We start from the raw sequence: 25,452 nt of genomic DNA, 5'->3' as shown, positions 1-25,452 counted from the left end.
AAACTACATTTGAAAATATATATATTTCTAAGTTCTATTCACTGAAAAATAAACATTTTATCAAACTAAGCCTTAATAAGAAAACTTATCAAGAAAATTAAAAAATGATGGGATAGTGAAGTTGGAGAGAAAGTTCGTGCAGGACATGGTGAACGTGTGTACGACGTAAACGTCTCTTGTGTTGCACGTCATAACCCAATCACTGTTTAAATTATCTACTTAAGTACATTTACAATTAAAAATTTAAAATATAAAAATGTTTTATTTGGTGTCAGTAAAATTTGAAAAGCTACAACAAGTTCACTGTTTCTACCACATGAAAAAAATATAAAAAATAAAAAAGACTTCTGAAACAAATCAAACTTACAGATGGAAGAGACTGAGCAAATATGTTTTTTTTCTTGTTTCTTCTCATGAGTGATCTTTCTAAATTATACAACAACAGATTATGAGTGTCCCAAAGAACCCTCAACCAAACTCACATCTTTTTTTTTATAGCGTACAATGGGTTTACCCACTTCTCTCACTGTGAGTTGCTAATGTCACCAGCTAGCTCAGCCTCAAGAATTGATTCCTGCAACAAATGTGATAAATAAATATCGAATGCATGCTTTATCTTCTAAAAGAGCAATTCAATCTCCAAACTTATCCATTCTTTTCAAGTGATATGGTGAAGAAAAAAAAATGATGTTGCTCACTCACATCAATTTTATTTGCAGGCAGATTCTGGGCTGTTGGAGGAGGAGGGGCTTTGGATAAGTCTCTAAGTGCCCCCTGAAATTATCAAAGACAATTGTTACTGTTTGGTTTATATATAAAGTAGGGAATAGAATAAAATAGAACAGACTGATCAATGAGACAACAAGTGTTGATAGAATATGAATAACGAAAGTGTAATGTAGCTTTACCTTGTTTGCCCACATTAATCCACATGCATTACAAAGTGTCCTTGGCCCTTCAGGTCCACGTCGCATCATAGGAGTTGACTTCTCACTGGTTCCACAGTGCCGACATCTTTTTTGAACATGTTCACAACCGTTTGAAGATGAGAAAGAATCAGAGGTAAGCTTTGTTTATCAAGTATGAGCTATACATAATTGTTTACAAAGCACAAAATTTCAGAGCTGAAGTATCTAAAAAAAGTTTATGGAAGTGACGTTAATATAATAGCAACAGGTACAAGTTAAAAAAAAGCATTTTTTAAACTTACAAAGCCTCTGGCTTCTGAGACTCAGACCCTTCCAAGGCCCAGCTCTGGCCTGACCCCCAATCCGATCCAGTGGATGCAGAATCCTCATTGCTTGACTTGGCAGATGTGAACTGACCCTTCTTACGCTGCATTCTGCATGCGGAAAACAAAGTCTTCTAATCTCACAAAACCTATTTGTTGAGTTAGACATTAAGAATACGTACCTCAATGCTACCTCCTTCCTGACAGTGTAACGAATAGTCTTATCAAAATTCCTCCCTTTTCTTTTCTCCCTGAATCTGAGCAACGAGGCTTGCCTCTGCGGTGCACTAAACCTTTGAGGAGTACCAGATAGACCCTGTTTCATGCATTAGTCACACAAATAAACTCGAGGTATTATTAACAAGTCTTTTATTACCAGTACCCTATTGTTCTGATGAGGTGATCCTACGGTTGTCGGGATTGCCTGTGGTACTTCCCTTCCTCCAAGTAACAAAAGCACAGCTTGAACCTGCAGTAACAAAATATCAACAAGAGCTTCTTCACCAAACATATCTAGACCATCAAAGAACACAAGTTACTAGAAGAATTTTTGAAGTTCACCTTCTCAGGCAAGACACGGTCAAAAACATAAACTTGTCCCTGAAAGGACAAGGTCAACTGATCTCCGTTCTCACTGCCACGGTCTACTACTTCGCCGCGATGGTCAGATGCGTTTCCAAGGTGGGAAGGAATGTCTGGCTCCACTAGTCCCTCATTCATCACATCATCAGCGTGCTGCTCATCCATCATACCGTGATGCTCATACTGCACATGCATCGAGTGACTTGGATCTTGAACTCCGCCGTTGTTGTGCATTCCACCGTTGTTTCCATGAAGGTCATCATCCATGGTCGGTCTTTATTCATCCAAAAAAAAAGACAGTTCCAAGAAGAAACAGAACATTAGTTTTTTTTGTTTTCTTTCCAAAGTTGAAAAGCTAGATTGCTAAGTCAGGAAAGGTTGAAGAAAAAAAAACAAAAAAGTGATGACATTAAGTGAGGTTCCAATCCAAAGGGAAAGCCCAAGAGACAGTGATGATATATAAAGGGACATCATTTAACGGTTACTGATAATTCTGTCACAAACCGTCCCTACTGTGATTCCTTAGCTTCCAGAAATGAAAATGGTCTTGTCAGTGAAATTAAAGGGGAGGGAGCTTCTTTTATAAAACAACATTAGATGAAAATAATTAAACTTGGAGATAAATAATCAATCTCACATTAACAAGGAGCTACAATATATTTATCCAATTCCAGCAAGCCAAACACCACAAACCAGATCCAATTGGAAAAAAAAAGTCTCAACCTTTGAGCAAAGAAAATCAAAGCTTTAACAATCGCAAATCATAAAAATAAAATTGCTGCAAACTAAAAAAACCCTAGAAAATTATAGTCAATTCCACATCCAAACAATAGCCCAGTTTATATATCATCTTTTGAGAATTGAATTATCAAAAAGAAAAAGAAGAAGAAGAAGAAGAAGCTCAGGTCAAGAAAGGGAACCTGTTGTTTCAGAGGCAGGCAAGGATGGTGAAGTGGTGGTAGAGTAATTCACGATGAACGGATGATTTTGATTATCCAAGGCGATACCGGAAGCGAGGAGAGGCGAGCGAAAAAGGAACCTCTTTTTTATTTGTTTTTTCTTTTTTTTTCTTTTTTTTTTCCCTTTTGTCTAATCACTAATGATTGATATATTTTTAAAAACTTTTTTTTTGGAAATATAAACAGACTCAACTATCCTTTATCGACTAATGGGCTTTTTAGTCGAATGTCGTTATCTTATGTGGGCTTAAGCCTGTTAAGAGAGTACCAAAATTCCCGAATCAGCTCAGACCAAGTCAATATCAGGCATTATTAGAAGCCCACTTGACCCAACTTTAAGTACAACAGATGGATACAATTTTTAGTTATGAAATTCTTTTTTTTTGTTCAACAGTTATGAAATATATGACACTGGTTCGTTATTTGTCCTCTTTGTGCATGAAATTAAACTGATTAAATTTTCAAAATTTCCGAAGAAGTATAATCCCATGCTCCCATGTGGCAAGGCAAATAAACGTTTTCACGTTGGTTTCTAAAGTTGAACTTTGTCCTCTAGGTTGATGCTCCCCAAAGTAATATAACGCCATGGTGATCAACTCAACCGGCTCTTCTTTAACTTGTGTCTTTAAATATTGATTCCTATCTGCATCAAAATTACATATTTAAACGAATTGAAGAGTCAAAACATATGATTTATATAACAATAAAATGAGATTTTAGCACCAAAAAAGAAACAATAAAAGGAGATTTGTTGTTGTGGGTATCACTAGCCTGTGATAATTGTTATGGTAGCGTTAGAAAAGTATAATATTTGGTATTTATCTTAAGAAAATATAAAACTAATAAACAAAAGGGTCCGAGATGCACTGCTGTTTGTACACAAATTGAACCCAAAAAAAAACTCTCTTTAATCAATCCTTATCTCTTACACAAAAAAAAAAAATTAAAGAAACTCTTTTTATATAATGTTGTTTGAAAAAGTAATTTGGAAAGTGTCCTTCCATATTCCAATAAGCTCCAACTTTATTTCAACAGTGAAAGATGGGTAACTCTCTTCAAACTCAAAATCTTTCACTCTCCTCTCCGTCGAATCTATGACCATGGAAGCTCTCTCAACTTCATCGTACATCTCCAATCTGCCCCAGATAAATCCTATCTTCAAATCCTCGCTACCTTCTTCTCAGTCATGTAATTCGCCAGCCAATCGAATCCCCAAGCTGAGAATCAGAGACGGATCAAGCCGCGGGGGGCTTCGAATACAAGCTCTCTTACACGACGACGACACGCCAAGCGAAGAAGGTGACGCCGAAAGCAGTGGGCTTGGCCTTTTCCCTGGAGAAGATGTCTTCTCTCTATCACAGGTAACTAACTCTGTTTTAATTCTCATCGAAAGTTCTATTTTTTTTTGTGTGTCTGTGTACGCTTAAAGATGCATACTTTTGTTATTGATACGAATCTTAGATTGGTGTAGAGATATATGTCCCAGTGGCATGTGGCTTCTTATTATTATTGTTGTTGTGTAAGGAAAAGATTGAGACTTTAAAGTGTAATCGATGTGTGCAGACATCTCTTGCACTTCCTCCTCAGGGTTCTGGTGGGAACCGAGGTGGGCTTTTTAGGACTCCCATATCTGGTGGAGTTCAGAATGCTACATCCGCTCATGCGTTACCTCCACCTGCTTTAGCTGTACGTAACTTGCTTGAACAGGTATATAAAAGATTCCTCCTTTTAAGATTTAACTTGGATGAGAAAGATGATGGATGATAACTTCTTTATTTGTGTGGTAAAAATGATTCAAGGCTAGGTTTGCTCATCTATGCACAGTCATGTCTAAGATGCACCATCGCAGGCAAGGTTACCCTTTTGGCTCTTTGGTCGATTTTGCACCTGATCGTATGGGCCGTAAGTCACTCTAATCTTTCTTGTTTTCTCTTTTCTTCAACTGCTTCTTTCTTTGTATGCTGCTGAGCTTTCCTCCTTTTAATGAGTTACTAGTGGTGGACAATTGATTCATAACTATCCCATGGCTAAAGAAAAGTTGTATTGATTTTTTGAGGGTCTGGATAGTATTGAAGGCAATGCTTAGAATATTACATTAATTGTCTTGAGTCTTGTGGCTGAAATACTAGATACTCATTTTCTTGAATGGCTTATATATACTTTTTGTGTCCAGATCCAATTTTTTTATTTTCACCGTTGGCCATCCACACAAGAAATCTCTTGGCTGAACCTAGATGCAGTCTCGTTGTTCAGGTTAACATTTGCTCTTTTGTTTAAACTAAGAAACCAAAAGGTTTCTCTATTTTTTTTTGTTTTTGTTCTCTAACGGTGATTTGGCTGGCAGATGCCTGGATGGAGTGGCTTATCGAATGCAAGAGTGACATTCTTTGGTGATGTGTACCCATTGTCCCAAGATGAACAGGTGGGGGGTAGCTAACTTATTGATAATTTGTCTCTTCTTTTCAATTTTTGGGTTGAGTATTATTATACATGAATCTCAGATACTTATTCATTTGTATGTGCAAGTAATATATCTGTTATGACTTGGTAGGAGTGGGCACATAAACAATATAGTGCAAAGCACCATCACGGACCTTCCGAGCAGTGGGGAAACTTCCACTATTTTAGAATGCACAACATTAGGTTTGTTTCCAACTTCTAAATTACCATTACATGTAGGATGATGATTGTTTGTCTCCTATTTTACTTATATACTCCATACTCAATGTGACTATTGGCAGTGATATATATTTCATTGGAGGTTTTGGCACTGTCGCTTGGGTTGATGTCAAAGAGTATGAGGCTTTACAGCCAGATAAAATCGCTGTTGATGGTGGTGAGCATAACCTCAAGGTTTTATCCCAAATCCCTCTCAGTTACTTTAGATTCTCCAACCATTCCTGTCCTTAATATAGTTTCTTAATTTTCCCTCTTCAACGTGTGTGATAGGAACTAAATGCTATCTTCTCAAAGCCGCTTAGGGAGCTACTGTCTACTGAATCAGAAGTAGACGATGCGGCACTCATCTCTATAGATAGCAAAGGTATAGATGTACGTGTTCGTCAAGGTGCTCAGGTAAAGTTAACAGTGTTCTTGTCTTGTTAACCTTCATGGCGATACACAGTGCCCCACAGCTTTTCTTTTCTCTGTGTTTTGGATTTTTGTAGTTTAACATACAAAGGCTAGCATTTGAGGAAGGTCATGGCGTTGAAACACTAGAAGAAGCTAAAGCTGCACTATGGAAAGTGATGGAGAAGGCGAAGCTAAACCATTTGCAGGGATGACCAAGATCCTGGAATTTGCAGAAATGACAATTCCCCTTTAGAATCAAAATGTTGTTTGATTCCTCTCTCCCACTTTCTCAACTAGCTGAAATTTTGAAGTTTCTTTTTGTTTTTACCCTTATTCTATAGAGTGTCCAAAAGATGTCTCTCTGTTTGATATTTGCAAATTGACACTTACAGATCTTGTATTAAATGCATTTGAGAAGACAACAGTAAGATGATGAAGAAAGAAAACAAAGTAATGTGTTGACAAAATTGAGATTATCTACAAAAGTTTGTGTTTTATAGTATACAATATACAAATTCCCCCATCTACATAGAAGATAGATATAGTGACTGTTTTCTGGAGTGGGATGAGTTATGCTCAAAGAATATATAACGTAATAAAAAGAATGTTGTGACTTTGCATTACAAAATGGAGATTGGCTGTTTGTCTATATCATGGGTTCAGTATCAGTTTTGTTCTCCACATCTCTGCAATTACCTTCCGTGGCCCAGGATCATCAGGACCTTTGTCACGTTGCCCCGAGGTGAAGTATAACTGCCCGTCCCAGTACCCAACCAGCGTCGTCTTCACACGGTATGGCAACTTTCCAATCACGTACCATTTCTGCAGAGCAAACAAAGTACTCAGCACAGTTATTAACAGGCTAAAGATAGTCTTAAGCATGCCAGGGATATGGGGTTCCTTTTTACCATTGTATTCAGGTTGAACTGGAAGATTTCACCAACGAGAACCATCTTCTTGGTTTCAGGATGCTTCTCTGTGGTGCCTCCAACGATTACAATGGAGTTGTTAACCACTTTCCAAGCAAACTCAATATGTGAATCCGGTTTTGGCATCGGTGGCATAACTTTCCACTTCATTTCCTCATCAAGCATGTAAACATCACTGAATACCACCTTGAGAACCACCAAGGTGACAGGAAAGGACAGACAACGTTCATTAGAAAGCAACACTCAACAATGGAAGAGAAGTCATGATTAGTCACATCAACAGGTGTGATACCTACCTCTAAACGACGTGAGCATTTGAAGATGGGAGATCCTGGTTTAGCCATGAAATCACCTTCTTGACCACCAATCACAAAAAGCCGGTCATCCACTACTACGCATGCTCTACAGTCAGTCACAAGAACAGTCAAAACTCATATGAAATGGAGGATGATGTAAGGATTAGCTTCCTATGGAGCAGTGAAAACAAACCTGTGAGGTCCTCCACGAGGGATTGGAATTTCACTTCTCCACTCTTTCTCCAATGCTTTCCCATCTTTTACAGCGATACTCCAGTGTTCAAGTCCTGGTGTATGTCGATTCTCTTTGCTTCCACCCATCACGTGGAGTCTACCTCTCCATAGCTGAGTAGCTGGAGCATACCTGAAATGTAAATTAAACCTTCTCACTCAGTTTCTCTCAAAGATTGATAAACAGAGAATGCAATATTAAGCAGCAACCCAAACACCAACTGCAATAAGCCTAAAAGAACCGTATATAACCCAAACAAGATGCATCTAGTTGTTTCAGACATACCTAGGAACAGGTAAAGAGATGAAGTCACTCCAAGTATTAGTATCAGTGTCGAGCACAAATGTTTTAGCAGTAGGGCCTCTGCATTGAGGACCATACTGACCAGTGACAATGTAGATGAACCGTCCATCAGTTACCATCCCTAAATGAGAATGAGCCATCTCTTTAGGCATATCAAATCTCCCTCCCCACTTATTATCCACAAAATTGTATATATCAACATGCGAATGGACCTGAGTAACAAAAGATTCACAGCAACTCATTATCATCATTGTGTCTGCTAGTAGTAGTAACCAAAAGATCTAAGTGAGAGCAGGGCTTTTACATACAAGATTAATGTTTCCGTAACCAGCAAAGACGTAGAGAAGATTCCTAATCTGAATAGCAGCTCCATCAAGACGAGGGACAGGCGCAGCTGCCATCTTCTCCCATTGTAGCTGAGGAGCATCCAAATCTTGAAACGTTGCGGAAAGCTTCCTTTCCTTACCTTCTTTATCCTTCTTCTTCTGCTGAAACACAAAGAAAGTGGTTATCTTCTCTTTTTGTCTGAGATCTTAAGAGACGCAAAAGCAAACAGTTACATTGGATTCAGGAGGGAGTTTTTCGATTACGGGGGAGGGAAGATAAGTCCCGGGGCAGGGGAGAAGCGATGAGATGAAGCCCAGAGGAAGTCGGCAACAAGTCCCAAAGCTAGAAGCGCGAGGCATGATACTAACACACGCCGACCATAACTCTGTTTCCCCGCTTGTCTCGCCATCTTTCTCTCTCTGTTCTCTAATTTGGCATCTCCCTGAAGGGCTTCACGAACTTCAATCAAAGGTTAAACCTTTAGATTCAGGCGAAAGCATACAGATGTAGAGGTAACAGATCTTGATCTCCGAGGGCAAAGCTGAGTTCTTTTTTCGCTTTATATATTTATTTTCTTTATTTTAAAATTAAAATGAGCGAATAATTTTATTACAAAACAGGGTTTAAGTTTAACAGAGTTGTCGGCTTCTCTGTGTTTATCAGAACAGAATCCGCCGCTCTCCTTCCTTCTCTTCTTAAGCTTCTGATTTTGGGTGAAGGGGTTCACTAAAGGTTCTGACTTTCTTCCTTTCTCACATGTTCTTGTCGGTTTCAATCTTGTACAACTGTTTTAAGGTTTTGTTTTGTTATCTGGTGTAGTTGTTGGGGGTTTGTTTCTGAGATGGCTCAGTGTGTGAGGTCAACTCTAACTCCTTCGAGAACACAGCAGAGCTTGTTTACTAGGACATTGTCTGCAAAAACCCAAGCTTTTGCATCAGTCTCGTTCCTCAGAACACTGCCTGAGTTCAAGAGATATCCAAAACAGTGTTCAGTAGTTATGTCTTGCGAGGGAAAGGCTCAAAGCCAGCAGCAGCTGTCTCTTGACGATCTGGTCACGAGTAACCGTAAAGGAGAGGTTCTTGGCACTATCAAAGACTCCCTTTCTAACTGTCTCTCGGATACCAATTTGCTGGAGACTGTTCCTGGTCTCAAATCTAGAATCAAGGGCAAGGTTTAGTGGTGTTTTCCTTTTTTTATGTTCAGTTATATGTTAAACCAAACAAGTGATAGTTGATGAATAAAATTGATTTTATTTTTTGGCAGGTCAGAGATATATATGATGCTGGTGATTTTCTGGTTCTTATCACAACTGATCGGTTGAGTGCCTTTGACAGAAACCTTGCTTCGATTCCCTTCAAAGGCCAGGTTTTGTGTGTTTTTTTCTCCGCTGTAAAATTCAAGTTGGATATAGCTCAATGTTTTAGCAGAAAGATAATAAGTTTGTGCTGCTTAACTTTCAGGTTCTTAACGAGACCAGTTTGTGGTGGTTCAATAACACACAGCACATAACTCCAAATGCAATCGTTTCATCTCCTGATAGAAATGTTGTTATTGCAAAGAAATGCTCCGTTTTCCCAATTGAGTTTGTGGGTTAGTATTCTAGTCAGATGCAGCCTTTGTTTGCTTTAGTTCTCAACTGTTTTTTTCTTTCTTGTTGTTTGTAGTTAGAGGATATGTGACTGGAAGTACCGACACCTCTTTATGGACGGTATACAAGAAAGGTGTCAGGAACTATTGTGGAAATGAGCTCTCAGATGGTACAGTTTATTTTTGTTGCCTTTGGATAAAAACTATCTTCTTCTTTTAAATACATCTCTCAGAAGATCATTTGATAAACTGATTACTGAACTTTTTCAGGATTGGTAAAAAACCAGAAGCTTCCAGCTAATATACTGACTCCAACAACTAAGGCTGAGGATCATGATGTGCCCATCTCTCCAACTGAGGTTCCATTAAGCTTGCTATCTCAGTGTTCTGCTTAGCTGTAACAATTAGAAGAAGTCTACAACCCAAAGTTGTTGTTTAGTTATGTGTTGCTTCTTACCCCGAAGAATGATTCTTGCAGATAGTTGAAGGTGGATTCATGACTCAAGCTGAATTTGACGAAGCAAGCATGAAGGCTTTGAGCTTGTTTGAGTTTGGTCAGGTTGGTTACTAACTTATCCGTGTTAAGTCATATATAGTAATGGTTTTAGACTCTAAGTATATATATTATGGGTTTGTTCAGCGTGTGGCAAAGGAGCATGGACTGATACTGGTGGACACAAAATATGAGTTTGGAAAAAGTAGTGATGGCTCCATCTTGTTGATTGATGAGGTAAGTCTTATTTATTCTCCTTGTTTTCGTGTAATCTCTCTTTGCATGCACTGTTGAACACAAATCTCTCTTTGCATGCACTGTTGAACACACATTGTATATATAGATTCATACGCCGGATTCAAGCAGATACTGGCTTGCGGGTTCTTATGAAGAACGCTTCCAGAAAGGTCTTGAGCCTGAAAATGTTGATAAGGTGAATCTATTTTTGCTCTTCACCGATATACAGTTTAAAGTCTCAGGTTTTTATCACATGTTCACTTGTTTTTTTTTTTCAAATTACCAAACAGGAGTTCCTAAGGTTGTGGTTTAAAGAGAATTGCAATCCATATGAGGACGAGGTATATATGCTTACTACATCTTCAGAATGTAAATTCCAGCATATATTATGAGAAAACTCTGCTAAGTTTGTTGGTGTCTATATTTTGTTAGGTCCTCCCGGCTGCTCCAGCAGAACTCGTAACTGAATTAGCTTGGCGGTATGTTGTTTAGTCTGTAAACTCTGACTATAAACTTACTTGACAACATATTTTTTGATGGGAGAATAATGACAATGAACATATATATAAGCTTGTAGAGTGTGAGATTAGACATTTGCTAGACTTTTTGCTAGTAGTATTGTTTTTCTAAACAAATGATGAGAGAACAAGTGACAATGGCTGGCAGGTACATTTTCTTGTATGAGACGATCACTGGATCAAGAATTGACATTCTTCCAACGCAGGTATTATCCCTAAGTGTTCAATTCTCTCAACATGTGTTGTTACATTTGAGATCATATCGTCTTTAGAAGCATATTGAGATCTGTAGCTTTGTCAACAGGAACCAATACATGATAGAATCTCAAGAAACACAAGCCAAGCACTTTCATCTCTCCCTCAACTTTAGTCTTTTGATAGAGCCTGAAAGCCAAGGAAGGCAGACTGTATTAACTCTCTTTCGTTTTTCTTGTTACATTTATATGTCAAGATTGTTGTAACGATCTTAAGTTCCAACTGAGAAATTTCAACCAAGAATTAAATAATTCGATCTGGTAAAAGATGAGCCCTTGAAGAGTTCATTTGTTTTCGTTGTTGGCATTGGGTTGGCGCATTAGAGTATTTAGTTGAGACGATAGTATAGACTCAAGAACTGATGTAACCTCGTACACAGAACCAAGAGGCTAGCTTGTTGTGAGTTGTGACTCGGTAAAAAGGTAAAAACAATCATCAATGAAAGACGAAAAGCTTAAAACTTTTTAAGGTTTGAGTGTGTCACAGTATTGTTCCTTCCTATCTGAGGTTAGTACTAAGTTGTAATCCTATTGCAACAACCGCCTTTTTTTTCTGAGACATGTAAAAAAATCCTAATTGGTCTCTTTCTTTCTGTTCCATGTTTATATAAAACCGGCTTTAGCTTCTTCTACATATAGACAAAAAAAATCTTCTACTCAGATGCTTTTTTATCAGTCTCTCTACTTTTCTGCAACCAAAGATATTAAAAAAAGACCCATGTCAGTTTAAAACCGATTAAATTTTTGAAAGGAAGAGCTTCAAGTTGCAGTATGAGTCCTACCTTTTTCACGCATTCACTCTGTTTCTTTTTCGCCACTATCGACCCTGAAAAGTTCCAAGAATAGAGGTTAATGATTTGATAATGCCATGTGACTTTATGGAGAGTTTGCACATACCAATTAGCTAGACTGTTTCAACTGTTGAAGCTGACTTGTTTTCCACAGTAACAGAGAGATTAGCACACTTCTCTTTCTTAGACTCTGGCTGTTGGGTTTCAGCAGTCTTTGATGGGGAAGAAGCAAAGAAGCAATCAGGCAGAGCCTTCTCCAGACTTGTCTCGTTCCTATGTTTAATAAAAGATGAGTTTTGGATCTGAAAACTGAGAAGAAGACCTACAAAATAAAAATCAATCATACCCGTTGTTGAGATGGTTACTGTAACCACCTTCTTGGCTGTTGTTATTATCAGTATCAGTAAGAAAAGATCGGGTTGCTTCAGACTGAAAACGCCCTGAATGACCTTGTATGATTTCTTCACCAGCATTTTCTGATCGAAAGAGCATGCTTTGATTAACACTGCGAGAGGGAAAATGAACAGGAGAGCCAATAGAAAGACTGCGCTGGTGGTGATGATGGTGAAACGTCTCGCTATCCATGTCAGGCAACTGCAGATTAAGCAACCTTCTTCTTTGGAATTCTAATGCTTCTTGCAAATCAGCTTCCTCAACTTTTCTCCTCCTCATCATCATCATCTCCTGTGTGTTAGAGAACATCCTCGGTGCTGCTTGTACCAAACACAAAAACAAGAGACTGAGCTTTAATGAAAGTTTCACATAGTGAATCAAGAAGATGAAAGAAATGCAACTAACCGAGGTGGGAATCAAAGAGATCCCTAGCATCCATTCCAGATGGACTTGAACCAGGAGAAAAGTTGCCCCTCTCCATATGCTGCAGCAGTTGCTGCTGCTGCCTCCTGCTGTTATTTGAAAAAAAACAATATCATAAGAAAATGGAAACAAAAAAAAAGAGAAGCATTTAGGCAAGAGCGGTGGTTTCAACATACTTTTCAAGGATTCTTCCTTTCTCCTTGTACGGTTTCACAAGCACACGTGAGTCACAGATGAAATGAGGGTTTCCTCTAGCCAATATGATCCTCACAGTTTCAGAGTGGACAAAAGTCACAAACCCAAACATTCGTTTCTGCTGGTATGGAATCCTAACATCTTGCACTCCTCCAAAATTTCTACAACAACAAAAAAAACAAAAAAAAAACATTACTAAATATATCCAACAAACTTTTGAATGATTCAAACGCATAAAAGCTTTTGAAAGATACCCAAAGTAGGTGGAGACATCTTCATCAGTGAAGGAACTATCAGCTGGAAACGTCAAGTAAATCTGTTTAGAAGCAGAGTTAGTAGACTTATCTCCCATCATCCCCATAAACTCATCCCTTTCATGTCTCCCTGGACTACCCAACCAGTAACCCTCATCCCCAAATCCTCCTCCTGATCTGCAATAACAAACCACCACCAAAACAAAGCTTCTAAGAAGTTACACCATAACATCAAGTATTACCAAGACTTCTTGCACTTGTATGATCCCAAACTATTTCACTATAAAAATCATTCGCATGTCCAAAAGTAGAAAACCATATGAAGAAGACTTCAACAACCACGTCCACAATGGTATCTCAGACACCTTAAAATGATTCACCAAAGTAAATTATAAATGCACAAAGATGCAAACTTTACTTAAAAATATTCATTAATAGTAAAAAAAGGAGGTTCATTTAATGATTACCTAAACCCATTACGCGAATGCAAGAGAAAGTTAATGTCTTTATCATACGACAAAGGAGAACCACCACCACCACTAGCCGCCAAGAACTGAGCAGCGGCCAACCTCTGCCGCTGAGCAAGTTTCATCCTCGCTGCTATCTCCTCCTCTTGCTGTCTACTGCTAACGTAATCCGGACCAGGAAGAGAATCAAAATCATCACCTAAACCGTGAGCGAACCGACCGTAACCGCCTCCTCCGGCAAACCCGGTCTCCTCTGAACAAACATCACTCGCTGAGAAACTCCTCTTGTGCACATTGTCACCAGAGAACCCAAACAGATCCGCAGATTCGTCGTCGTTGTTGTTGTTGTTGAGAAAGGACAAGTAGTTACCCACTTGCTGCTGCTCATCGCTGTCCGAAGCAAAAAGAGACGAACTTTCTTGGAACCCAGAAGGAGTGTGAGACAGAGGGCTGTTCCTCGGGAACTCCATAAACCCATTATTCCTCTGGATGTTAATGGGTCTGGAGATGGAAGAAGATCCGTTGGAGGAGGAGAGACCCAAAGCGGATTTAGCCTTGAGACAGACGGAGTGTAAGAGAGTGTCTGGTCCAAGAGCGAGACGAATCAAGTCAGTGTTGCCCAAGTCCTGTAAGAGCAAGTAGCCAATGATCTTGGAGGCGAAATCTGGTTCTAAAGTTCTGATCTTTGTGAAGAGTATGGAAGTAGGATCTCCAGGATCCATGGTGGTGGTGGTGGCGAGATTGAAAAGTTTCTTTCTTTCCAGGGAAGGCAGAGAGAGAGAAGGAGAAGAGGCTCTTTTTTATTTGTGAGAGTGAGAGAGATAGAGAGTAGTGGGTATTAGTACTTGTTTTTATTTGTTTATTTATATTTTTTTTTTTGGAGATTTGAGTATATGCTTTTTTGTCTTGTAACGAGCATTTATTAAACAAAATAAGAAAAGAGAACACTACTTTTGTAATTATGTTTCTTTCTTTTCGGGTTTAGCGGGAATATAATAGAGGAAATTAATTTGTTTCCTTATTTTGCTTAACAAATTGATTATTAGGATCTTATTCAATATTTTTTCCAACAATCCTAGGGTTACTCTGATTGGATGTGATAGATCCATATTTTGATATGGTCAACTATGATTCTGTGAATATTTTTTATGATTTATTCACGTACCATTCATTTATCAAATTAAAACTTATTATATATTATTTTCTTAAATAAAATCTACGGAATTATCATATATATAATTATAATACATATATGACAATTAATAATTTTAAATAATAAAGATTTACTAACAATTTGTATACTTTCTATCATTTTATTTAATTATTTATTATTAAAATAAAGTACACAATAACATTAATCATATAATAAAAAGTTATATTTTTGTATATTTTGAATTTTTCAAAACGAGTATAAATCACATAAACTTTTGCGATCAAGATTTAAATTTTTTTTATTAAAAGATACAACTAGATTTTGACCCGCACTTTGCAAACGCGGAATATTTTACGATAAAAAATCTTACTAATAATTTAACATTTGTTAATTTGAAAGAGTTTGTGTATTTGAAATATTTTTGCATTTAAATTCTACCTGAAACGTTGGTTAAACCTGTTAATCCGGCTATCCGATAATTCGATTTAGGTTTATAAAAATATCTATATTTTAAAAAAATTACTAAAACCCGAGACTAATTGATTGAAACGATGGATTACCGAAATGTAATCTAATTTTATTTAAATTTTTATAGTTTTATAATTTTCACTTTTTAATCCAAATTTTAAAATTCATTTTTTTTTTGCAATTTATGAAATTATTAATTTTTACAAAATTTTGATACAAAAAGTGGAAGATATAAAATAATTAAAAACTATAAATATGTCCTAATCATATTAGTCATTTTTGTATATCTTAATTAATTTATTAGAATTGTTTTTGTAATTTATCTTGTTAATAATTTGGGTTATGTTGTAATACGGTTTAAATTTTTGTTAATAATTAGTGTTAAGCATTTTTCTTTAAACAACATATATTTTGAACATTTTTCATAGTTACTTTTGTTATTATATTTATTGTACAATTTATAAGGTATATATATATATTATGTAATGGCAATTATTAAATTATTATGTTACTTAAATAAATGATATAACCATTATTTAGGAAATATAAATTAAAAAATCTGTTAATTTAATTGATTAATTATTGATTGAAAGGATTTTCTAGTATTTAAACCTGTAAAAATCAATTCTAATTACTTTTGTTGTTTTATAAATTATTTGATTTTTAATTATTTAATTTATCTAAATAATTTGAAAGAAAATTGTTTGAAATCATAAAAAGATGAGATATGATATTTTATATTTGTTTGGACATAATATTAATAGTAATGTTGTTTGGAAACTTGGATAGTAGTATAAAGAAAGAAGTGTAGTGTTTGCAAACAAAGATAGTAGTATAAAAAAAGAACTGTAATGTTTGGAAACATGAATATTAATATAAAAAAGAAACATTAGTTATTTAATGTATGTTTAACTATAAAATAAAAAATTGTATTTAATTTAAAACTTGCAGAATAAAGGTTAAGTTCAACACAATGTTTTGTAAATATTTGATTTACTTTTGAATTCGAAAATGTATGCAAAAGAAAACTTCTCAAGAAGTCTTCTCGGATAAAAAGGTTAGTTTTCTAATTGGCCAAAATTTGTTAGAAATTTGGTTTTTTATAAAAAACTTCTTGGGAATTTTTTTCTGGGAAGACTTCTAAGAATTTACCTGGGATACTTTTGTAATTGACTATATTTGAATTTTCCAGAGAAGATTTCTCCCGTAATCAAATGTTTGACTAAAATTCGGAATAAAATTTGAGAATATTTCTAAAGAAGTTTTCTTCCAGATGATTTCTCAAGAAGTCTTCTCGTTAATATTAAATGTTTTACTATTATTTTCAATTGCAAAAGCAACTCACACAATTTTCTTGGAACAATGAGAAGACTTCGGGAATACTTTCAAAAGACTTCTGTATAAGTATTTCCCGAGAAGACATCCCAAGAATCCTTCTATAAAAAGTTAAATTTTTGATAAACTCTGGTCAATTGCAAAACTAACATATTTATCTGAGAAAACTTTTCGAAAAGTCTTCTTTGGAATTTTCAGTTTTTCTTTTATTAACAAGGAAAGTTAGAAGATTTCTAGAGAAGTCTTTTTGATGGAAAATGCATCTAGCAGAGTCTTTTGGAAGTTTTCCTGAAATCTTCTAAAAGACTTCTTGAAGTCTTCTGAAAATCTTCACACAAATCTGAAAAAAAAAAACGATTTCATATTTTGAACATGTGAGATGTTTGCTTAGCTTTTCTAAGCACCCCGAACTTCACTATAAAAGGTATCAACTCGTTAATGATCAAGAATCACGAGCTTCAATGTGTCTATGAACCTTACAAAGTTTGGAATCAAAATCTTGTTTTTTTTTGATGAATTTAAAGAGAATGTGAAAGAGACGTGATTTGTGTGCATAAGTATTGAGATGTGAAGAGTAAAAATCGAAAATTGGGTGCAATAAGAGTTTCAAATTGGTTGTTTATGGTGGTTGGTGTATTGATGAGAATGATAATATTGTAAATACTTGGTGAAGATGATAATGTAAAATATTCATTTTCAAAAAAAAAAAGTAATGGCATTTTCGTAAATGACTCTAACTTCTAAAGTGAAGAGAGAAAAAAGTTTTTAAAAGATTGATTATTTTTGTGCTTGACTTGAAATTTTAGGTCATATTTGAAAGAAGCTTTTTATTAATAAGTGTATAAAACCCAAAATAACTATATTTATTAAATTCTTATTGTACCTTATAATAATTTTGTCAAGTTTGGTACTAAGCTATAATATTTTTAAGCCATGAAATAAAAAAATATAGGTACTTGGAAACTATTTTCACGTTTTGAGATGTATGATTTTCACTATGCTATGATAATATTTTCGGGTTTTAAAAACGTAGATTAAAATTTATTTTTTTAAAAAAATTGGTTCGGATTTAAATATGTTACTGATTGGTTCGGATCTATAATTTAAAATAAATAAAATATTTGTAACTTTCGGATATAGATTAAGATATCTAGAACCTAAAAGGAAATCCAAACTACCCAAATTGGACCCAAGATCCAAAATACATAAAACTCAAAATAATACCTGAAATTTTAGCAAACTAAGCTAACCAAAAATAAACCTGAAACCTAAAAGTACTCCAAATTTTTATTTAATACCAGAACTATATATATAAGAATCTAAAACTTTACCTAAAAATCCAAAACTATGACCGTGAACTCAAACCCAAAACATAAAATGTATCTATAATATCAAAAATATAATGAAATACCTATATACTTAATACATATAAGAAATTAAGAATTTTTTGGATATTCCATCGGTTTCAGATAAGATCTGAACACAAAACGAGATGCGCATGTGAAAAAATAAATACTTTAGTCTAGATCTGAACCGAACCTGTATTTTAGATCGATTTTGTTTGAGTTTTCTAAAAACGTCTCCAATGTAAAATTTTATTTTTTCTTCAAAAATGGAATAAAATAGAAAATTGAATAAAATTGTTTCAACCTAATTCTATATATTACTCCATACAAAATAATATATTATTTTATTTATGTAATAAATTATTTTATTTATGTAGTAAACTCTATTGTGAAGTGAGATATGAGGTTGGTTGAAACATTTTTTATTTCATATTTCATTTCACTATATTTTAGAGAAAAACTAGGGTCGGCCCGCCCTACGGGCGGGATATACTCTACTTGTGATATAAATTATTATTTTTGTATGATTTTGTAGTTTGTGTTTTAGATTTGAATTTGAATTTGCAAAAAGTGTGTATGATACACTACAAAAAAATCATAATATATTACATAAATAGTATCAGGAAAACAAATAATAGTAATTCGAGACACTTAGTAATTAAGGATACAAAATATTTGTTTTGTGGGTTTGAAGATTTGGTTAATTTATCGGTATATAAATTAATATGTTGAAAGATATTTTATCATACATGATTGTTGGGGGTGAGATACTATGGTGGCTAAGTTATGATGGTCTTTGAGTTTGACAATTGTGTTTTACAATTTTACATTCCCATTTTTGTTTTATATCTATTATCCGTCATCATTAGAATTATGTTGATTTTTGAAATATTATATGTCAGTTGTGTGAATTAAGTTTATCATTGTTGAGTTTTCGAAAAGAAAGAAATTTTGAAATCTACGATTATTGACTTTAAGTTCCACCTGAAGAGTAAATTTAGGTATAAATTAATATGTTGAAAAATATTTTATTATACATGATTGGTGGGGGTGAGATACTATGGTGGCTAAGATATAGTCTTTGAGTTTGACAATTGTGTTTTACAATGTTACATTCCCATTTTTGTTTTATATCTATTATCCGTCATCATTAGATTTATGTTGATATTTGAAATATTATATGTCAATTGTAAGAATTAAGTTTTATCGTTGTTGAGTTTTCAAAAAGAAAGAAAAATTTAAAATCTACGATTATTGACTTTAAGTTCCACCTAAAGACTAAATTCATGTATAGTATTTTTGCTAAATTGATTGGTTATATTTTTAAAAAGTTCTAATTACTATTTCTTTAAGTAAAACTTGAATTCTCTTGCTTAAAGTATGGACACACATTGTTTAGTTTGTTTGTAATAGTTACATTTGACATTGATTTTCGTAATTGTTGTGGTAACATGTAATCGTGGTTTTTATATTTTCATATCTTTTATGTTAAATAGTGACCTCTTAAATCTAACCCAATAAACATGTTGTAAAGTTATTTTTTTTATTCGTTTTTATGTATAACAAACACCAAAAATCAAGCTTTCAAATATGGATTCTGATCCTTACCTAGAAAATATAGGTAGTGAATGATATGACTTATTTGATTCCTGGACGGATAACTAATGGTGAAGTGTGAGATAAGGCTGGTGAACATGACTTCCTGCTAGAACTTTGAGGTTGTGAGCTTTATAAGTTCTCTTCTTACAATCTTGCATGATGGACTTTTGGGGATTGAAGACAAAAACGTGACTTTACGTATCCTCTTGTATGGACAAAAAGTAATCCAAACAAAATTCAGAATATATAAGGAACCACGGCTGGATTAGTTACAAAACATGGTCTGCATGATTGAAAAACCTGCTTTGAGACTAAGCTCATGAGCTCACTTTCGGATAAGTTGCTTCCAGATGTTCTGACGATTTATGCCATTGGATATTGCCCAGCTTTATTGTCAGGGATACTACAAAAACAATAATAGAAAAGTAAGAGCTACATCCCCAAGCTCATGAGCTCACTTTCGATAAGTCCTCACGGCATTACTGATGCATCAGCAATCTCTGGATGAGCTAGCAACACTGCTTCTAGTTCACCTGGAGCAACCTAACCAAATTTATAAGTTTTAAAACATTAAGAAGACCACACAAAAGTTCATTATGTATATTTTGTTTGTACCTGATAAGCATTGCATTAGATTAGCTCCTTTAATCTATCAACAATAAAGACAAAACGTTCACTGTCAGTGTAACACAAAACTCCAGTCTTCAGCCATCCTTTTGAATCAATAGTAAAAGCAGTAGCTTCCTCGTTCTTGGAATAACCTTTAAAAGCAACTCAACACAGTTTCATACCAGCACCAAACGCAAAAGAAACACTTTTTCAAGAAGAAGCATACACCTTTATCACGGTAGGACTCTGGAACCAGAGTTCGCCAGTTCAATCAACCCCCAAGTCACGACCCGTATCCGGATCCACAATCTTAGCCTCCAAAGACAATTTAAAACTGGATTCAAAACCATATCACAAAGAGGAAATAAATAATATCAAAATCATAATTCTAAACATGAATCTAAACACGGGAGATGTGTTCAAATATATGATGAACATGAATTTTAAAAACGGAATCACCTTAGATTCCAGAAGAAGCATATTTACTCCAATGAGGTCGCCACCACGTTTAATATTTCTGACGTTTGAGTTGGTTTAAGGTTGAACCCGAAAAAAAAACGGCAAAACCTTGGAGAAAAGCTGGCACCATCGTCTAACTCACCATTGACATACCAGCAGAAGCTTTATTATTAACTTAGTCCACAAAGACCGTCAAATATAGATACAGCAACATAATAATAATTAAAATTCAGATAAAAATCCACTAAAATTCGTCAATTTATCTTTATTAAATAAAGATTTATAAAAAAAAAAGATTACCCAGAAGGAAGATTATCAACATAGCTGATGAGCATTTAATCTTGCTTCCACCTTCAGAAGCGACGCCCGCGTGCATCTCAACAGTCATTGCGTCAGCCACTTGTCTCAGATTCCCACCTCCCGCAATCCTCCTCCATCACCCTCAGGATCTCTATCACACGCTCCCATTTCCCCCGAGCTTTCCATCTGCCGCCTCACTATATACACCGCCGCCGCGCAAACCGCCGCTGCGCAGACAACCGTCGCACCAACAGCCACTTTACCCATCTCTTCGATCTCAAAACGTATCGAGATGGATAGATGATCTCGAGAGCAAGCCATTTCTCAGTAAATAAGTAGATTGATTTGTTCAATAGAGTGATAGGATGATTAAGAGTGTAGGGATGCTAACCTTTTTATAGTCAAACCACCACCGCCTTCGAAGAGAAAAGATGGCATTGAAGATAGATCGTGTACGATGGATTGATGAAGGAATTAATAGGAATGAATCGGTAACCGACGGATTTCTAGATCTGTATGAAGAAGAACGAACGAAGATCAGGAAGGAAACGCATCTGTTTAGGATTCCCGAAGATTGTGTCGATGGGCCTCAAGTCGAAGAAGATTAGATAAGCGTGACGAAGCCCAAGTGAAGCCTGTTCCGACAGAACAAAACTTAAGTGATACGGTGCGTATCTGATGTGTCTGCGCGAGATGCCTCCTATTTCCACGCTGGAATCTGACGTGGCGCGTTCAGGAGAGATTAAACTCTTCTTTATATATAAAGATATAAAACAAAATTGATGATGCTCGCTCTCATCCGAGTACAATATTTACGGCTATAGAAATTTATTGTCATTTATATATTTTTAAAATAATTTTTAAAAATAAATAAGCGTGGACAAAATCTAGTTTTATATTAGAGGTGGAGCAGAAAGAGATCAATCCTTTGCAGTGCATAATATTTTGTATGCGTTAGTTTTTAAATTTTAGAGAACAAAGGTTTGTCTATCATGTAGTATATTTTGTATGACACCCATTTAACTCTGATACAATTAAAGTTATATACTAGTCTATTCGATAGAAAACAACAAATTTATCCATTACCTTTATTTCTTCTTGAGTTTTTTGCATTTCTGAGTTTTTTGCATCCTAGGACAGTTTTTGAGTTTTTATTATAGTATAAGACAGTTTCAACTCCTAAGACACTTTTTCTTAACTTGTTTTTCTTTTTCTAACTAAAAAGTAAAACATAACTAGCAGGTCCCACACTTTACAAATTAGATTATTTTTCTCTTTTCTCTATGTGATTATGGCCTCGTTTTTTCTTCTTCCTCTTGAGAAATTTGTTTAGTTTTTTCCTTCTTTTACTCTTTGAATCATTTTTTTCCTGCAAATCATTTTTTATTATCATAATTTCATCTTCTCTTTTGTTTTTTATTACAGCTCTACAGATCTCAAAAATCAATGCAAACTTATCTGTTTTTTCTCTTTCTGCTTCCCAGATATGTGATGAAGCAGAAATACATCAGAAACTGCCACTAATCGATGGTGGATCTTCTTTTATCATCACCATCAGATCACCTTCTCAAAGCTGCAAGGATAGTTGTGAACAGTTCGAGCTTCTCCTACGCGGTTTTCCTTAGTCGTGAAAGCTTGATGAACAACAATGGCCACTTTTGATTTTATTTCACACATGGTCCCTTGACTTTTGGTATATTCATTTCTGCCCTTAAAATATCTGATTTGCAAATATATCCCTTTCAAATTAATTCTTCACTACAGACCAGACATTCTATGATTACACGAACGGGTCTTTGAACTTCTGGAAGTTTTCTATTCGATTTTGAACTTTGAAAATTGGAGAAATATTTTTTTTTAATTTAATGTACACTACCATATTTGTTGTACACAACAACACATGTACGTCATCAACATTTAATGTAGACATTTACACTAACGAATGTACACAACTACACACTTGTGAGTTGTGAATAATTTTGAATCATTTTGTGCGTTATTGCATGATGCTCGTATATAAACATATGTACACGACACTACGTAAACAAAATTTACCATCCATGTGTACTTAGATTTATGTGTACACCTACTTATACAATAATTCGCATGCACACACTCTAAAAATAAACTTGTACATGTGTACACATGTATATATGTACACTATTTATCCAAATGTACATGAATACTCGATATTCCGCATTTATACCATTTTACTTGTATATGATACAAAAATTGAGTGATATTTCATGATTTTAATGTTATTATACATGTGGATAATAAAAAATCATCAGATATCATTGTAGAGTGTGTACATGTGATTTTATTATCCACATATACAATGAAATTAAAATCATGCAATGTCATTCAATTTGTGGATCATGTACAAGTAAAATTGTATAGATGTGAAATATCGAGCATTCATGTACATTTAGATAAATAGTATACACATATACACTATGATGATAGTGTACACATGTACATTGTAATGGATAATGTACACTTTGATGATATTGTACACATACAATTATGTAAGGTGGACAAATTTCCAAAAAAATACAAATGTGGTTTTAAAAATTTAGAAAACATTTTGAAATGCATTACATCTTGAAATATTACAAGTAGCTCAATTTAACATATCTACATGTACACTTTACCATGTACACAAATTAACATATTTACATGTACACTTTACCATCTACATGTACATTTTACCATGTACACAATATAATGTACACAAATTAACATATCTACAAATTATATTAACATATCTACATGTACAGTTTACCATGTACACAATATACCATGTACATAAATTATGATATGAAACCATTCAGTTCTGTCCAAAATGCATAAAATGAAACCGTAAATTTAAAAGGTATTTGGCGTGTACACTACACCATGTACACGAATTATAATATCCACATGTATAATGATTCACATTTACATCAATTAACTTGTACAATAATACATGGACACCAGATAATATTTTAAATTTATTTGCAATAATATTTAAATCTGATAATCAAGAATACATAACAATGATCGCAATGATAGTCAAAATCACCAATGTGTACATACATATAAATGATCGTCAAAATCACCAATGTGTACATAAATATAAATGATAATCAAAATCACCAATATTGTATGATTTTCATGGTTTTAAATATTTTGTGTAAGTGTAGTTTAATCATTTTAAGTTACATTTTAGGCATATAATTTGCAGTTGTGTATTTATTTGCATATCACAAGGGTTTAAATGAAAATTGAGAGGTTTCAAGGTGAACTTAAAATCTGCACGTTCAAAAATATTGGGGTCAAAATTCGAATATGACAAAAATTTAAGAATTAGACATGCAAAATGCCAAAGTTAACCATTGTTGCTTTTGAGCTTTTCTTGCCGGTTGCAGGGGGCTCTAAAGAGGGACGGAAGTCACAACGATGATAAATCACAACGAAAAAGAGGAGCAAAGACACAACACAGAGGATTAAGCTATATTGAGAACGCGACAGACATGTCGTTGTCCTGGTAGATGAATTTTTTGATTTTCATGGTGGATGATAGGTCTTCTTCATCATCTTCGCCGTCGTCTGTGTCTCCACCGTCATCTATGTCTCCGTCGTTGATATGCCAAAGTTGATAACGTATTTGCCGTTGATATTTTTATGTATATGTTATTATTACACCATCATGGAAACTATACCTTCGTATATCTTAAAAAATAGCTTAAACAACAAAGATTATAATTACATGATTTTTTTTTGAAATAATAATCCGAAGAATCAGATTTTAATTTAGAAAAGAATAGAAAGTTTGGGAGGAAGAAAACGAAGAAGAAGACAGATAGAGGAATCTATTTTATTTATGATTTGTTTTTACCCTTAGATTAATATAAAATGAATGGTTGTGATGAATCTTGTCAATAAAAAAAAATATAAAAGACTTAGTTAGCACATACAATTGGTTAGAGATGTATCTAGTTAATTTGGTTCTATTTGGTTAGATAAAACTACTTTAGTAGTAGAAACTGTCTCATAGTGTAATAATAAACTTAAAACTGACCTATGGTGTAATATTTTCCTTTTGTTATCTATCAATAGGTAAAAAGTCACGGTTACCCTTTTGATATTAACTGTAACCTTTTTAATATATAAATTAACTACAAATACCTATTATCATTTTAATATTATATTTTTCCATTGATTCTGTTTCTTCCGCCGTGGTAATTCAAAGATGAGATAATGAGAAAGAAGACATATCCATTGGCTTTAGAAAACTGATTGAAGATGAGAGTTTGAAGAAACTCCATCTGGTATAAGTTTCCATACTTAATCTATCTATGTTTCTCTACCGCTCTAACTCTCTGACATCGTACATGTTTCAATTTTGTTCACGAGCAGCGGCGGAGAGATGTTACGCACCGCCGGAGGCGTGATGACGAGAATTGGAGTCACTAATTTAAAGACGGAATGGGAGGGAAAGGTCAAGCGAGATTACCGCTGGAGAGCTCGACGGAAGTGAAGGAAGAGAAATTTCTAATGGTTCCTTCTTCCTTTAGATGGTAATACCTTAGACATCTCTTGTTTTGAGTTAAGATCAGGAAAGCAAAGAACTTGTGGTTTTTGGATTCTTAGTGAAC

At 34.7% G+C, this 25,452-nt stretch overlaps 5 protein-coding genes and 1 long non-coding RNA gene across 12 annotated transcripts; 2 read left to right on the top strand and 4 right to left on the bottom strand.

The window, feature by feature from the left end:
- Positions 1-242: 242 nt before the first annotated feature.
- On the bottom strand, positions 243-2,901 carry LOC108829113 (GATA transcription factor 24). 2 transcript variants are annotated; one of them, XM_018602771.2, is made up of 8 exons: positions 2,734-2,901; positions 1,793-2,087; positions 1,608-1,700; positions 1,414-1,547; positions 1,211-1,342; positions 909-1,014; positions 703-774; positions 243-574 (listed from the first exon to the last, which is right to left on the bottom strand). In XM_018602771.2, exons 2-8 carry the CDS (start codon positions 2,078-2,080, stop codon positions 524-526), a joined length of 876 nt encoding a protein of 291 aa, XP_018458273.1. In that variant the 5' UTR covers positions 2,081-2,087; positions 2,734-2,901; the 3' UTR covers positions 243-523. The 2 variants fall into 2 exon arrangements, with proteins under 2 accessions (XP_018458273.1, XP_018458275.1); XM_018602773.2 differs by having other exon boundaries at positions 1,614-1,700.
- Positions 2,902-3,753: 852 nt separating this feature from the next.
- LOC108829118 (uncharacterized) lies at positions 3,754-6,294 on the top strand. The gene is made up of 9 exons (XM_018602778.2): positions 3,754-4,133; positions 4,336-4,479; positions 4,572-4,674; positions 4,946-5,025; positions 5,117-5,194; positions 5,324-5,415; positions 5,514-5,625; positions 5,722-5,847; positions 5,940-6,294. Exons 1-9 carry the CDS (start codon positions 3,867-3,869, stop codon positions 6,054-6,056), a joined length of 1,119 nt encoding a protein of 372 aa, XP_018458280.1. The 5' UTR covers positions 3,754-3,866; the 3' UTR covers positions 6,057-6,294.
- On the bottom strand, positions 6,283-8,457 carry LOC108829117 (kelch repeat-containing protein At3g27220). 2 transcript variants are annotated; one of them, XM_018602777.2, is made up of 7 exons: positions 8,165-8,457; positions 7,913-8,089; positions 7,587-7,816; positions 7,263-7,433; positions 7,070-7,175; positions 6,753-6,959; positions 6,283-6,666 (listed from the first exon to the last, which is right to left on the bottom strand). In XM_018602777.2, exons 1-7 carry the CDS (start codon positions 8,288-8,290, stop codon positions 6,496-6,498), a joined length of 1,188 nt encoding a protein of 395 aa, XP_018458279.2. In that variant the 5' UTR covers positions 8,291-8,457; the 3' UTR covers positions 6,283-6,495. The 2 variants fall into 2 exon arrangements, with proteins under 2 accessions (XP_018458279.2, XP_018458278.2); XM_018602776.2 differs by having other exon boundaries at positions 7,913-8,092; positions 8,165-8,447.
- A 75-nt stretch (positions 8,458-8,532) lies between these two features.
- LOC108829106 (phosphoribosylaminoimidazole-succinocarboxamide synthase, chloroplastic) lies at positions 8,533-11,316 on the top strand. The gene is made up of 13 exons (XM_018602763.2): positions 8,533-8,663; positions 8,751-9,102; positions 9,195-9,296; positions 9,392-9,521; positions 9,596-9,688; positions 9,789-9,877; positions 9,997-10,077; positions 10,159-10,248; positions 10,355-10,444; positions 10,539-10,589; positions 10,681-10,727; positions 10,915-10,972; positions 11,071-11,316. Exons 2-13 carry the CDS (start codon positions 8,773-8,775, stop codon positions 11,134-11,136), a joined length of 1,227 nt encoding a protein of 408 aa, XP_018458265.1. The 5' UTR covers positions 8,533-8,663; positions 8,751-8,772; the 3' UTR covers positions 11,137-11,316.
- A 124-nt stretch (positions 11,317-11,440) lies between these two features.
- On the bottom strand, positions 11,441-14,360 carry LOC108829104 (zinc finger CCCH domain-containing protein 55). 4 transcript variants are annotated; one of them, XM_018602759.2, is made up of 8 exons: positions 13,544-14,360; positions 13,077-13,253; positions 12,804-12,983; positions 12,610-12,716; positions 12,158-12,524; positions 11,918-12,084; positions 11,803-11,846; positions 11,441-11,708 (listed from the first exon to the last, which is right to left on the bottom strand). In XM_018602759.2, the coding sequence occupies exons 1-6, from the start codon at positions 14,263-14,265 to the stop codon at positions 11,925-11,927; spliced, it is 1,713 nt and encodes a 570-aa protein (XP_018458261.1). In that variant the 5' UTR covers positions 14,266-14,360; the 3' UTR covers positions 11,441-11,708; positions 11,803-11,846; positions 11,918-11,924. The 4 variants fall into 4 exon arrangements, with proteins under 4 accessions (XP_018458261.1, XP_018458262.1, XP_018458263.1 ...); XM_018602760.2 differs by having other exon boundaries at positions 12,158-12,521; XM_018602761.2 differs by having other exon boundaries at positions 12,610-12,713.
- Positions 14,361-18,329: 3,969 nt separating this feature from the next.
- LOC130496092 (uncharacterized) lies at positions 18,330-21,571 on the bottom strand. 2 transcript variants are annotated; one of them, XR_008935119.1, is made up of 6 exons: positions 20,813-21,571; positions 20,513-20,645; positions 20,282-20,387; positions 20,060-20,205; positions 19,745-19,987; positions 18,330-19,649 (listed from the first exon to the last, which is right to left on the bottom strand). It is a non-coding gene; the product is annotated as an uncharacterized LOC130496092 (long non-coding RNA). The 2 variants fall into 2 exon arrangements; XR_008935118.1 differs by lacking the exon at positions 18,330-19,649 and having other exon boundaries at positions 19,670-19,987; positions 20,813-21,568.
- Positions 21,572-25,452: the final 3,881 nt, after the last annotated feature.

This window comes from Raphanus sativus, chromosome 6, assembly GCF_000801105.2.
Source record: "Raphanus sativus cultivar WK10039 chromosome 6, ASM80110v3, whole genome shotgun sequence".
In the NCBI taxonomy this organism is placed as follows: Eukaryota; Viridiplantae; Streptophyta; class Magnoliopsida; order Brassicales; family Brassicaceae; genus Raphanus; species Raphanus sativus.
This window is presented reverse-complemented; position numbering and strand designations above follow the sequence as displayed.